We start from the raw sequence: 14,890 nt of genomic DNA on the forward strand, positions 1-14,890 counted from the left end.
AGTTAATGGTTTATATTTACTGTACTAAAGTATGTGAAATGTCTTGTTAGTTATAGTTAATGGTTTATATTTACTGTACTAAAGTATGTGAAATGTCTTGTTAGTTTTAGTTAATGGTTTATATTTACTGTACTAAAGTATGTGAAATGTCTTGTTAGTTATAGTTAATGGTTTATATTTACTGTACTAAAGTATGTGATGTCTTGTTAGTTATAGTTAATGGTTTATATTTACTGTACTAAAGTGTGTGAAATGTCTTGTTAGTTATAGTTAATGGTTTATATTTACTGTACTAAAATATGTGAAACGTCTTGTTAGTTACAGTTAATGGTTTATATTTACTGTACTAAAGTATGTGATGTCTTGTTAGTTATAGTTAATGACTTATATTTACTGTACTAAAGTATGTGATGTCTTGTTAGTTATAGTTAATGGTTTATATTTACTGTACTAAAGTATGTGAAATGTCTTGTTAGTTTTAGTTAATGGTTTATATTTACTGTACTAAAGTATGTAAAATGTCTTGTTAGTTATAGTTAATGGTTTATATTTACTGTACTAAAGTATGTGATGTCTTGTTAGTTATACTTAATGGTTTATATTTACTGTACTAAAGTATGTGAAATGTCTTGTTAGTTATAGTTAATGGTTTATATTTACTGTACTAAAGTATGTGAAATGTCTTGTTAGTTTTAGTTAATGGTTTATATTTACTGTACTAAAGTATGTGAAATGTCTTGTTAGTTATAGTTAATGGTTTATATTTACTGTACTAAAGTATGTGAAATGTCTTGTTAGTTATAGTTAATGGTTTATATTTACTGTACTAAAGTATGTGAAATGTCTTGTTAGTTGTCTAGTTAATGGTTTATATTTACTGTACTAAAGTATGTGAAATGTCTTGTTAGTTATAGTTAATGGTTTATATTTACTGTACTAAAGTATGTGAAATGTCTTGTTAGTTATAGTTAATGGTTTATATTTACTGTACTAAAGTATGTGAAATGTCTTGTTAGTTATAGTTAATGGTTTATATTTACTGTACTAAAGTATGTGAAATGTCTTGTTAGTTATAGTTAATGGTTTATATTTACTGTACTAAAAGTATGTGAAATGTCTTGTTAGTTATAGTTAATGGTTTATATTTACTGTACTAAAGTATGTGAAATGTCTTGTTAGTTATAGTTAATGGTTTATATTTACTGTACTAAAGTATGTGAAATGTCTTGTTAGTTATAGTTAATGGTTTATATTTACTGTACTAAAGTATGTGAAATGTCTTGTTAGTTATAGTTAATGGTTTATATTTACTGTACTAAAGTATGTGATGTCTTGTTAGTTATAGTTAATGGTTTATATTTACTGTACTAAAGTATGTGAAATGTCTTGTTAGTTTTAGTTAATGGTTTATATTTACTGTACTAAAGTATGTGAAATGTCTTGTTAGTTATAGTTAATGGTTTATATTTACTGTACTAAAGTATGTGAAATGTCTTGTTAGTTATAGTTAATGGTTTATATTTACTGTACTAAAGTATGTGAAATGTCTTGTTAGTTATAGTTAATGGTTTATATTTACTGTACTAAAGTGTGTGAAATGTCTTGTTAGTTTTAGTTAATGGTTTATATTTACTGTACTAAAGTGTGTGAAATGTCTTGTTAGTTTTAGTTAATGGTTTATATTTACTGTACTAAAGTATGTGAAATGTCTTGTTAGTTATAGTTAATGGTTTATATTTACTGTACTAAAGTATGTGAAATGTCTTGTTAGTTATAGTTAATGGTTTATATTTACTGTACTAAAGTATGTGAAATGTCTTGTTAGTTATAGTTAATGGTTTATATTTACTGTACTAAAGTATGTGATGTCTTGTTAGTTATACTTAATGGTTTATATTTACTGTACTAAAGTATGTGAAATGTCTTGTTAGCTATAGTTAATGATTTATATTTACTGTACTAAAGTATGTGAAATGTCTTGTTAGTTTTAGGTAATGGTTTATATTTACTGTACTAAAGTATGTGAAACGTCTTGTTAGTTATAGTTAATGGTTTATATTTACTGTACTAAAGTATGTGATGTCTTGTTAGTTATAGTTAATGGTTTATATTTACTGTACTAAAGTATGTGAAATGTCTTGTTAGTTATAGTTAATGGTTTATATTTACTGTACTAAAGTGTGTGAAATGTCTTGTTAGTTATAGTTAATGGTTTATATTTACTGTACTAAAGTATGTGAAACGTCTTGTTAGTTATAGTTAATGGTTTATATTTACTGTACTAAAGTATGTGATGTCTTGTTAGTTATAGTTAATGGTTTATATTTACTGTACTAAAGTATGTGAAATGTCTTGTTAGTTTTAGTTAATGGTTTATATTTACTGTACTAAAGTATGTAAAATGTCTTGTTAGTTATAGTTAATGGTTTATATTTACTGTACTAAAGTATGTGATGTCTTGTTAGTTATAGTTAATGGTTTATATTTACTGTACTAAAGTATGTGAAATGTCTTGTTAGTTATAGTTAATGGTTTATATTTACTGTACTAAAGTATGTGAAATGTCTTGTTAGTTATAGTTAATGGTTTATATTTACTGTACTAAAGTATGTGAAATGTCTTGTTAGTTATAGTTAATGGTTTATATTTACTGTACTAAAGTATGTGAAATGTCTTGTTAGTTTTAGTTAATGGTTTATATTTACTGTACTAAAGTATGTAAAATGTCTTGTTAGTTATAGTTAATGGTTTATATTTACTGTACTAAAGTATGTGATATCTTGTTAGTTATACTTAATGGTTTATATTTACTGTACTAAAGTATGTGAAATGTCTTGTTAGCTATAGTTAATGGTTTATATTTACTGTACTAAAGTATGTGAAATGTCTTGTTAGTTTTAGTTAATGGTTTATATTTACTGTACTAAAGTATGTGAAACGTCTTGTTAGTTATAGTTAATGGTTTATATTTACTGTACTAAAGTATGTGTGATGTCTTGTTAGTTATAGTTAATGGTTTATATTTACTGTACTAAAGTATGTGAAATGTCTTGTTAGTTATAGTTAATGGTTTATATTTACTGTACTAAAGTATGTGAAATGTCTTGTTAGTTATAGTTAATGGTTTATATTTACTGTACTAAAGTATGTGAAACGTCTTGTTAGTTATAGTTAATGGTTTATATTTACTGTACTAAAGTATGTGATGTCTTGTTAGTTATAGTTAATGGTTTATATTTACTGTACTAAAGTATGTGAAATGTCTTGTTAGTTATAGTTAATGGTTTATATTTACTGTACTAAAGTATGTGAAATGTCTTGTTAGTTATAGTTAATGGTTTATATTTACTGTACTAAAGTGTGTGAAATGTCTTGTTAATTGTAGTTAATGGTTTATTATTGCCATACTGAAGCATGTGAAATGTGTTGTTCGCTACAGATAATGGTTTATTATTACTCTGGTAAAGCGTGTAATGTCTGTTGTTGGATAAAGTTAATGTTTTTTTTATTACTGTAATTAAGCATGTGTAATATATTGTTAGTTACAGTTAATGGTTTATTTTTACTGTACTAAAGGATGTGACTTATGTTTTTAGTAACAGTTAATAGTTTATTATTACTCTACTAAAGGATGTGGCTCATGTTTTTAGTAACAGTTGACAGTTCGTTATTACTCTACTAAAGGATGTGACTTATGTTTTCTGTAACAGTTTATTATTACTCTACTGAAGGATGTGACTTATATTTTCTGTAACAGTTTATTACTGTACTATAGGATGTGACTTATATTTTCTGTAACAGTTTATTACTGTACTATAGGATGTGACTGATGTTTTCTGTAACAGTTCATTATTACTGTACTAGAGGATGTGACTGATGTTTTCTGTAACAGTTAATAGTTTATTATTACTCTACTGAAGGATGTGACTGATATTTTCTGTAACAGTTTATTATTACTGTACTAGAGGAGGTGACTGATGTTTTCTGTAACAGTTTATTATTACTGTACTAGAGGATGTGACTTATGTTTTCTGTAACAGTTTATTATTACTGTACTAGAGGATGTAACTTATGTTTTCTGTAACAGTTTATTATTACTGTACTAGAGGATGTGACTGATGTTTTCTGTAACAGTTTATTATTACTGTACTAGAGGATGTGACTTATGTTTTCTGTAACAGTTTATTATTACTGTACTAGAGGATGTGACTTATGTTTTCTGTAACAGTTTATTATTACTCTACAAGAGGATGTTACTTATGTTTTTTGTAACAGTTTATTACTGTTTTATTGTTTTCAGGTTGTATATTTCACTGCTACCTTCCCTTACGTCATTTTACTTATTCTTTTTTTCCGTGGTGTGACGCTAGATGGTGCACTCGAAGGCATTAAATTTTACATAATTCCAAACTTTAGTAAACTGGGTGACATTGGGGTAAGTATCTGTAAGTGTGCAGTTTAGCAGATTTTATTTTAATATTTATACACAGTTCTAATTTTTGTATGATTGAAGTTGAATAAGTGAACGTTGAAACGTTTTAAATTTACGTGATCTGTTGTTTTAAATATCGTTTGTTTTGACAATTTATTCGTTACATCCAGCTAGTAAACGTAATAAACATAGTTTCCCGCAAAGTCTGTCCTTCATTGTGTTCTTATTTGAAGATTATTTTCTTTAGGTATGGGAAGACGCAACTATCCAGGTTTTCTACTCTTTTAGCATTGCAGGTGGCAGCATGATTACGTACGCAAGTTACAATCGTTTCCACAACAACCTTATAAAGTAAGTGCCTAAACCTATGTTCACTGAATGAAAATTATTAGAAAATGCAACGTTTGTTATAAGAATGACGGATACAAACACTTGTAAATTATAAGTCGCAGATCATGTTTCTTATTTGGTAATGATTTTAACGATATTATGCAGATCGTCACTTTGGGGTTTTGTTGAACAGTGTTTTGATACAAAAATAAGTCTCGTAGTAATATATCATGCGTTTATTATTTCCTAATAAATATCTGTATATATACATCTGATTGTAGTGTTGGGAAGTTTGACAAAGATACATCACTAGTTTCAGGCTCGTGACTGTCGAATTGTAAATTTCGTATCAGCTTAACGTGAGTGTGAAACCTTAAAGTATAAGTTACAGTTGAAACGCTCAAATATGTCGAATATTTAAGAATTATAGACCTAATATTCGGTCAAATAAAATAAAACACAGTTAAGTTGTTCCACATACATCTTGATTTGTCCAAGGATTGAAAACCAGAAACACGTAAAAATAGCAGTTGAGGTTGAATCTGTTAACGACAAATTTACGTATTTATAATGTTATCATCCGTGATTCAATTCCCATAGGTGAAACATGCGTAGATACTTCAGTATATATATGTATGTATGTGTGTGAGAAAATTAACAATTACAACCAAAAGATAAGTTCATTTATCTATAAAATTGTTTTATATTGAGTTCGTGTTCATATTTGTGATTGGTTGATGTTTCACCATCCTGGACATGTATAAATGTTGTTTTTTTCCCTTTATTCATATAAAATATACCCGCCCTATTAAAGATTCTTTTTTCATCATTATTTGTATTAAATATACTCGCTCTATTACTATTTACTTATTCATTGTTTATATTAAACATACATACTCTCTCTGTTAATATTAAACATACATACTCGCTCTGTTAATATTAAACATACATACTCGCTCTGTTAATATTAAACATAGATACTCGTTCTGTTTATATTAAACATACATACTCGTTCTGTTAATATTAAACATACATATTCGCTCTGTTAATATTAAACATACATACTCGCTCTGTTAATATTAAACATACATACTCGCTCTGTTAATATTAAACATACATACTCGTTCTGTTTATATTAAACATACATACTCGCTCTGTTTATATTAAACATACATACTCGCTCTGTTAATATTAAACATACATACTCGCTCTGTTAATATTAAACATACATACTCGTTCTGTTAATATTAAACATACATACTCGCTCTGTTAATATTAAACATACATACTCGTTACTTTTAGTATATATGCTGTAGTAATGTTGTTCTGTTGTGTGGATTCTTTTGGATTGGTTGGTAAAAATAACGCCAAGTTATTTCCATGTAACGATAACAAATTAATTTATTTCTTTAATGTGAAAATATCCCAGCTACTCGATCGATAACAAACCCAGTGATTAACTGAATCACAGAGAATTAGAAATAATAACTCTTTCTGTCTGTTTAATCACCTGACACAAAGTGAATCACCAACTGGATCAACAATTCTTTGCTGTCTGTTTAATCACCTGACACAAAGTGAATCACCAATTGGATCAATAATTCTTTGACTAATTAATTAATTAATTTACTCTCACATGTTTATTTCATTATTCGTTTTCCCATTAGCATACCAAGCTTCTATGTAACATTTACCTGAATGGAAGTTATATAAATTTATGATTAATGAAGCGTTATCTCAAAACATGAAAAATTGCTTTAGTTATTTTAGGTCGTTTCATATAAAATGGCCGACTTTCAACTTAATTTAATAGTGACTATGATTAGGATAAGCTGGATACAATAAATACACTGTATGCTAATCTGTATTAGAGAGAGTTCTGTACTCTTTATTTGTCTGTTATCCCAAGTTCTACTATAATTGTCTCTCTGTTTCTGTGGAACCTTACAGAAGATTACGTTTTAAAAATATTTGTAACTAACTTTTTGTGTGTGATTTGAAATTGGGAAAAAATTCAGCCGAGACTGCTAAAAACAAGGGACTAGTTCTCAACTGACGATTCGGCGTTGGTTCTAGAAATTTTGTTCTTGTGATATAATGCCCGAGGAAGGCCTCAACCTGTTGTGAAAACTTCGGTAACTAGCAGAAGACTCAGAAGTGCCCAGTGCAGATGTTTCTGGTCACCTGGTACTAACAGGAAAAGTTACAAAATTGGACAGACAGGTACCGCACGAATTGAAGGAAGGATTGAACGACAACAGGAATGGTGTTTGTTAAAAATATGGCGTTTTAATTTTTACCTATACAATCACCCATTCCATATGGAATGAATTAATATGTACTTGTAAAAAAAAGAAGGAAATTACACCCGCAAAATTGCAAAACATAAAATACGAAAACGTGAGTTTGCATGTATGAACCCAATAAAATCTTCAAGTCAAATTTGGTGAAGATCCATCTAAAAGAGGTGAATTAGGGGTAGAAAAACGCCCATAAAAACTGCAAAATTTATATGTATTTCTCTATGGATCCAACAAACTCTACTATCAAATTTGTTGGAGATTCGTTTGGAGAGGGTAAAAAGTAATGGTAAAAAACAAAACCCATAAAGACCACAAAACTAAACATCAGCCCCACATCATATCTTATATTCATGAAGATCAATTCACATCCTGCGAAGTAGTTACACACATAACAGTATTGTGAAGCCAAGTTAAATGGACGCCAACTGCCTGTTGTAGGAACACCAGTGCAGAGGACGACGTTTTATAAGTCTTCCATTACACACATAACAGTATTGTGAAGCCAAGTTAAATTGACGGCATCTGCCTGTTGTTTGAACACCAGTGCCGAGGACGACGTTTTGTAAGTCTTCCATTTTTAGGCTTTAACACTCCCCCTAGTGGCAGAGCGGCATGTCTGCGGACCCACACCCCAAGAAACACGTTATCAATACCCGTGGTGACCAGAGCACACACAACCCATTGTGTAGCTTTGTGCTTAATCCCAAAGAAAGCTTCGATATTATTACATTTTTACGTATTTTCAAAACCTTTAGGAGAACAAAGAAAAATCAACTATTCGAAAGCGCTCGAGTTTTGGGTCTCATTTCGAAAATATTACAACTTTTGTAGGTGTGTACAAACTACTTAACCTGAAGTTACATTTTCACAGATGTAGTTTACAACTTATGTATTATTTTCATCTTATTTACATATTAAACCCTCAAATAATTTTTTTCAAACTTTCGAACTAGTTGTATTAATATGTTTAGTTTTAGACTACTCAGTATTTCCTGATCATTTTCAAGGAAGTCACTGGTTGTATTTTATTATATTATTATTTTTAAATAATGGTTGATAAATATCACTACCTGATTTCATGTAACTCTCTTCGTCCAGAGATACACTGATTATTGGGATTGGCGACATGCTCACAAGTATATTCAGTGGATTTGTAGTGTTTTCAGTGTTGGGATTCATGGCACACCAGCTAGAAACAACAGTTGAAGATGTGGTTGAATCAGGTGAAGTTTAGTTATGGAAAATTAAAATAACCAAAAGTGTCTGTTATTTAAAGTGGTTAGAAATAAGTATATATTGAACAGTTTTTACCCCACGTTAGATGTATAATTACCGGAAGTTTACGAATATTTCACTGTAACTGTCATTAGGTTTAACTAAATACATAAATCAAGTAACAAGGAAACACTACAGACAGGTACCATGTTAAACGTGATTTAAAATGTTAAAACAAAACAATAGTTTATACATTGTTGTCAAAGTAACTACGTGACAAACAGAAAACAAAACAATAGTTTATACATTGTTGTCAAAGTAACAACGTGACAAACAGAAAACAAAACAATAGTTTATACATTGTTGTCAAAGGAACTACGTGACAACAACAGAAAACGAAACAATAGTTTATATATTGTTGTCAAAATATTAGGTAACAAACAATAGTTTAGAACTTGTCAAAAAAACTGCGTAACAAACAAAAAAATTCCAACAATTGGTTCAATAATTTTATATTAATTTACATAATTAATACAAAAATAATACGAACCGTTAATTGTATATTGCTGATACAGGTACTGGTCTTGCATTCATCGTGTACCCGGATGGAATCACACGCATGCCTTTGTCCATTTTATGGGGTCTTCTCTTCTTTTTTATGCTGTTTCTATTGGGAATAGACAGTCAGGTTAGTCCTAACGAAAGAAGAAACACATGATACCATATGATCAGAATAAAGTGAGTGAAAAATAACCAGAGTTATTGATTGCTCTTACTTGGAAACAGGTCCTTTTAGATGTTTTAGAAGATCATACTTCATGATGACAGGATGTTTAACTTATGTTTAACAGTTACGTACACAGAGTGAACTGTACGGTATTATTACCAGAACCAGTAATAACTCGTTAGAACATCATACTTCATGATGACAGGATGTTTAACTTATGTTTAACAGTTACGTACACAGAGTGAACTGTACGGTATTATTACCAGAACCAGTAATAACTCGTTAGAACATCATACTTCATGATGACAGGATGTTTAACTTATGGTTAACAGTTACGTACACAGAGTGAACTGTACGGTATTATTACCAGAACCAGTAATAACTCGTTAGAACATCATACTTCATGATGACAGGATGTTTAACTTATGTTTAACAGTTACGTACACAGAGTGAACTGTACGGTATTATTACCAGAACCAGTAATAACTCGTTAGAACATCATACTTCATGATGACAGGATGTTTAACTTATGTTTAACAGTTACGTACACAGAGTGAACTGTACGGTATTATTACCAGAACCAGTAATAACTCGTTAGAACATCATACTTCATGATGACAGGATGTTTAACTTATGTTTAACAGTTACGTACACAGAGTGAACTGTACGGTATTATTACCAGAACCAGTAATAACTCGTTAGAACATCATACTTCATGATGACAGGATGTTTAACTTATGTTTAACAGTTACGTACACAGAGTGAACTGTACGGTATTATTATCAGAACCAGTAATAACTCGTTAGAACATCATGCTTCATGATGACAGGATGTTTAACAGTTACGTACACAGAGTGAACTGTACGGTATTATTACCAGAACCAGTAATAACTCGTTAGAACATCATACTTCATGATGACAGGATGTTTAACTTATGTTTAACAGTTACGTACACAGAGTGAACTGTACGGTATTATTACCAGAACCAGTAATAACTGGTTAGATGACATCATACTTCATGATGACAGGATGTTTAACTTATGTTTAACAGTTACGTACACAGAGTGAACTGTACGGTATTGTTACCAGAACCAGTAATAACTCGTTAGAACATCATACTTCATGATGACAGGATGTTTAACTTATGTTTAACAGTTACGTACACAGAGTGAACTGTACGGTATTATTACCAGAACCAGTAATAACTCGTTAGAACATCATACTTCATGATGACAGGATGTTTAACTTATGTTTAACAGTTACGTACACAGAGTGAACTGTACGGTATTATTATCAGAACCAGTAATAAGTCGTTAGAACATCATACTTCATGATGACAGGATGTTTAACTTATGTTTAACAGTTACGTACACAGAGTGAACTGTACGGTATTATTACCAGAACCAGTAATAACTCGTTAGAACATCATACTTCATGATGACAGGATGTTTAACAGTTACGTACACAGAGTGAACTGTACGGTATTATTACCAGAACCAGTAATAACTCGTTAGAACATCATACTTCATGATGACAGGATGTTTAACTTATATTTAATTTGAAATGTATCTAACCAACGTAACTACAATTTACTATTCGATATTTTGTAATGGAAGTATTAAAAACATTGTAGATTTTATTCTAATTTTTACTTCAGTTCCCATTAGGTTTTGCCAGATTTCTTATCTCAGTTTGTATTGATTGTTCTGTACTTGCGAACACCTACGTAAGTTGTTCGCTATTTACCAATATTTCATTAGTTACTATTGACTATTCACTATTTTCTAATTCTTTCAATAGTTACTATTGGTTATTCACTACTTTTTAATTCTTTTTACATAAGTTGCTATTGGTTGTTCTCGCCTTTCTAATTCTTTCATTAGTTCCGATTGGCTATTCTCTACTTTCTAATTCTTTCATTAGTTGCGATTTGTTATATTATATTTTCTAAATCTTTCATTAGTTGCAATTGATTATTTCATACTTTCTAATTTTTCAATAGCTCCGATTGGCTATTCTCTACTTTCTAATTCTTTCATTAGTTGTGATTGGTTATATCATATTTTCTAATTCTTTCATTAGTTCCGATTGGCTATTCTCTACTTTTTGATTATTTTATTAGTTCTTATTGGTTATTCCTTTTTCTTCCAAACAGTTTGCTATGGTGGAAACAATAATAACTTTTGCGTTTGACCTTCTCCCCAACACTCGCACGAGGAAACCTCTTGTTGTTATTTGTATTGGAACGGTTCTCTTTCTGTTTGGGCTTCCACTCTGTACAAATGTAAGTATATTGAACGTAATGATGTAATAAGTTTATTAAATGTTATAAGCATATCTAACGTAATAATGTAATAAGTTTATTAAATGTAAGTATATTGAAGATATTTATTCCAATAAAGTATAGTATTATAATAACGAAACATTACACGCCCTCTCAGTGTATTAGTGTCTAAAGCGATTTTTTTATAGTGTCAATTATTTAAACAAGAAAATTAAAGTTACAACTTTGCTCTGTTAATGTTACACTATTATTCTGTTACTAATAAATTATTAATGATAGTTTGTTACTGTTGTTTCCCCAGTAGTCATATTACACTCTGTCATACTATGGCTTTGTTAGTGTAGCATTAATAATATTAATCTGTTGATCTGTTAATGTTACAGGGCTAAGCTACTACTATAAAACTGTGGAACTGTTAATCTACTAATGTAACACTGTGATCTGTTTATGTTACAGGGCTAAGCTGCTACTATAAAATTGTGGAACTGTTAATCTACTAATGTAACACTGTGATCTGTTAATGTTACAGGGCTAAGCTGCTACTATAAAACTGTGGAACTGTTAAACTACTAATGTAACACTGTGATCTGTTAATGTTACAGAGCTAAGCTGCTACTATAAAACTGTGGAACTGTTAATCTACTAATGTAACACTGTGATCTGTTAATGTTACAGAGCTAAGCTGCTACTATAAAACTGTGGAACTGTTAATCTACTAATGTAACACTGTGATCTGTTAATGTTACAGGGCTAAGCTGCTACTATAAAACTGTGGAACTGTTAATCTACTAATGTAACACTGTGATCTGTTAATGTTACAGGGCTAAGCTGCTACTATAAAACTGTGGAACTGTTAATCAACTAATGTAACACTGTGATCTGTTAATGTTACAGGGCTAAGCTGCTACTATAAAACTATGGAACTGTTAATCTACTAATGTAACACTGTGATCTGTTAATGTTACAGGGCTAAGCTGCTACTATAAAACTGTGGAACTGTTACTCTACTAATGTAACACTGTGATCTGTTAATTTTACAGAGCTAAGCTGCTACTATAAAACTGTGGAACTGTTAATCTACTAATTTACACTGTGATCTGTTTATGTTACAATATTCGTTTATTTGTTTTACATTATTAATGTTAAACTATTAGTCTGTTAATGCTATACATAAAAATAAAATAAAAACTCTACAATCTAAACAATTTCCGAAGGTGCACCTTTCTTACTCAGAGACAAACTGGGAATGGTGGTTCAACCGGTGTTAATAGAAGCTCTCCCTGGGAATGGTGGTTCAATCGGTGTCAATAGAAGCTCTCCCTGGGAATGGTGGTCTAATCGGTGTTAATAAAAGCTCTCCTTGGGAATGGTGGTTTAATCGGTGTTAATAGAAGCTCTCCTTGGTAATGATGGTTTAATCGGTGTCAATAGAAGCTCTTCCTGAGAACGGTGGCTTAATCTTGTCAATTGCAGCTCTCCTTGTGAATGATGGTTTAATCGGTGTCAATAAAAGCTCTCCTTGGGAATGGTGGCTTAATCTTGTCAATAGAAGCTCTCCCTGGGAATGATGGTTTAATCGGTGTCAATAGAAGCTCTCCTTGGGAATGGTGGCTTAATCTTGTCAATAGAAGCTCTCCTTGTGAATGGTGGTTTAATCGGTGTCAGTAGAAGCTCACCCTTGAAATGGTGGTTTAATCGGTGTTAATAGGAGCTCTCTCTTGGAATGGTGGTTTAATCGGTGTCAATAGAAGCTCTCCCTTGGAATGGTGGTTCAATCTTTGTTAATAGAAACTCTCCTTGGTAAAGGTGGTTTAATCGGTGTCAAACGTAGCTCTCCCTAGGAATGGTGGTTCAATCGGTGTTAATAGAAGCTCTCCCTTGGTAATGGTGGTTTAATCGGTGTTAATAGAAGCTCACCTAGGGAATGGTGATTGAATCACTATTAATAGAAGCTCTCCGTTGGAATTGTGGTTTAATCGGTGTTAATAGAAGCTTTACTTGGGAATGGTCGTTTAATCGGTGTTAATAGAAGCTTTACTTGGGAATGGTGGTTTAATCGGGGTCAGTAGAAGCTCACCCTTGAAATGGTGGTTTAATCGGTGTTAATAGGAGCTCTCTCTTGGAATGGTGGTTTAATCAGTGTTAATAGAAGCTCTCTCTGTTACTAAACAATTTAACCAATCATGTTATTCCATTGACGTTGTTACTCTTATTGGCCCAAAACTAAAGCACATAGAGAACACACACGTTTATTGGGGTATCTTTTGTTTTTATCACCTGGATTAATCTAACATCCGACCACGAGCAGGGCGAAAAAGTAAAGTTTGATCGGTTGATTCTGACCCACAGAGTCTGGAAGGGACCAGTTAAATTTTAAACCGAAATACCTGCCATGTGCTCTCTCTATCTCATACCACCTCTTCCAGTTTGCCCTTGAACAAGAAAGATCCACCTTTTGAAAGCAATCGAGTTATAAAATTCCTTTCAAGACTTCTTGAATATGAGTGTTCAATGTTGTACATAATATATTAATGTTACAGGATTAAACTATTAATGTTAATTTGTTGCTATGTTAATATTACATTTATAGTCTACTAGTTTACACAGTTGTTGTGCTAATGTTACATTTATAGTGTACCAGTTTACACAGTTGTTGTGCTAATGTTACATTTATAGTCTACTAGTTTACACAGTTGTTGTGCTAATGTTACATTTATAGTTTACTAGTTTACACAGTTGTTGTGCTAATGCTACATTTATAGTGTACTAGTTTACACAGTTGTTGTGCTAATGTTACATTTATAGTCTACTAGTTTACACAGTTGTTGTGCTAATGTTACATTTATAGTCTACTAGTTTACACAGTTGTTTTGCTAATGTTACATTTATAGTGTACTAGTTTACACAGTTGTTGTGCTAATGTTATATTTATAGTCTACTAGTTTACACAGTTGTTGTGCTAATGTTACATTTATAGTCTACTAGTTTACACAGTTGTTGTGATAATGCTACATTTATAGTCTACTAGTTTACACAGTTGTTGTGCTAATGTTACATTTATAGTCTACTAGTTTACACAGTTGTTGTGCTAATGTTACATTTATAGTCTACTAGTTTACACAGTTATTGTGTTAATGTTACATTTATAGTCTACTAGTTTACACAGTTGTTGTGGTTGTGCTAATGTTACATTTATGTCTTGTAGTTTACACACTTATTGTGTTAATGTTACATCTTGTATTCGTTATTGATAACTTTAGTTAAACTGATTGTAATGACGTCAAATATACAACAAGAACTTTCTGTATATTTAATTTTCTTAACAAGGCGCCACTAGATAAAAGAAAACAACACAAAAACGAAACTCACTTTTATTTGGTCAGCTTGAAGTTAACCTGATAACTTCTTATACATTTAAATTTAGTTTGAATATAATCAACTGTTTTCGTGATAGAACTTAGGTTTCGTTTGAAATTTGCGCAAAGCTACACGCGAGCTCTCTTCGATAGCCGTCCCAAATTTAGCAGTGTAAAACCAGAGGGAAGGAAGTAGTCATAACCGCCAACTCTTGGTCTACTCTTTTACCAACGAATATCGGA

The 14,890-nt window shown here is 31.0% G+C and overlaps 1 protein-coding gene across 1 annotated transcript in view; it reads left to right on the top strand.

The window, feature by feature from the left end:
* Positions 1–14,890, top strand: part of LOC143245433 (sodium- and chloride-dependent GABA transporter 1-like) — a 220,192-nt gene that overhangs the window by 53,883 nt on the left and 151,419 nt on the right. Inside the window, exons 7-11 of the mRNA XM_076491783.1 lie at positions 4,301–4,435; positions 4,680–4,783; positions 8,164–8,288; positions 8,856–8,968; positions 11,163–11,291. Of these exons, the coding sequence (XP_076347898.1) occupies positions 4,301–4,435; positions 4,680–4,783; positions 8,164–8,288; positions 8,856–8,968; positions 11,163–11,291 (606 nt within the window). The remainder of the gene's footprint in view (positions 1–4,300; positions 4,436–4,679; positions 4,784–8,163; positions 8,289–8,855; positions 8,969–11,162; positions 11,292–14,890) is intronic.

This window comes from Tachypleus tridentatus, chromosome 2 (genome assembly GCF_004210375.1).
Source record: "Tachypleus tridentatus isolate NWPU-2018 chromosome 2, ASM421037v1, whole genome shotgun sequence".
Taxonomy (NCBI): Eukaryota; Metazoa; Arthropoda; class Merostomata; order Xiphosura; family Limulidae; genus Tachypleus; species Tachypleus tridentatus.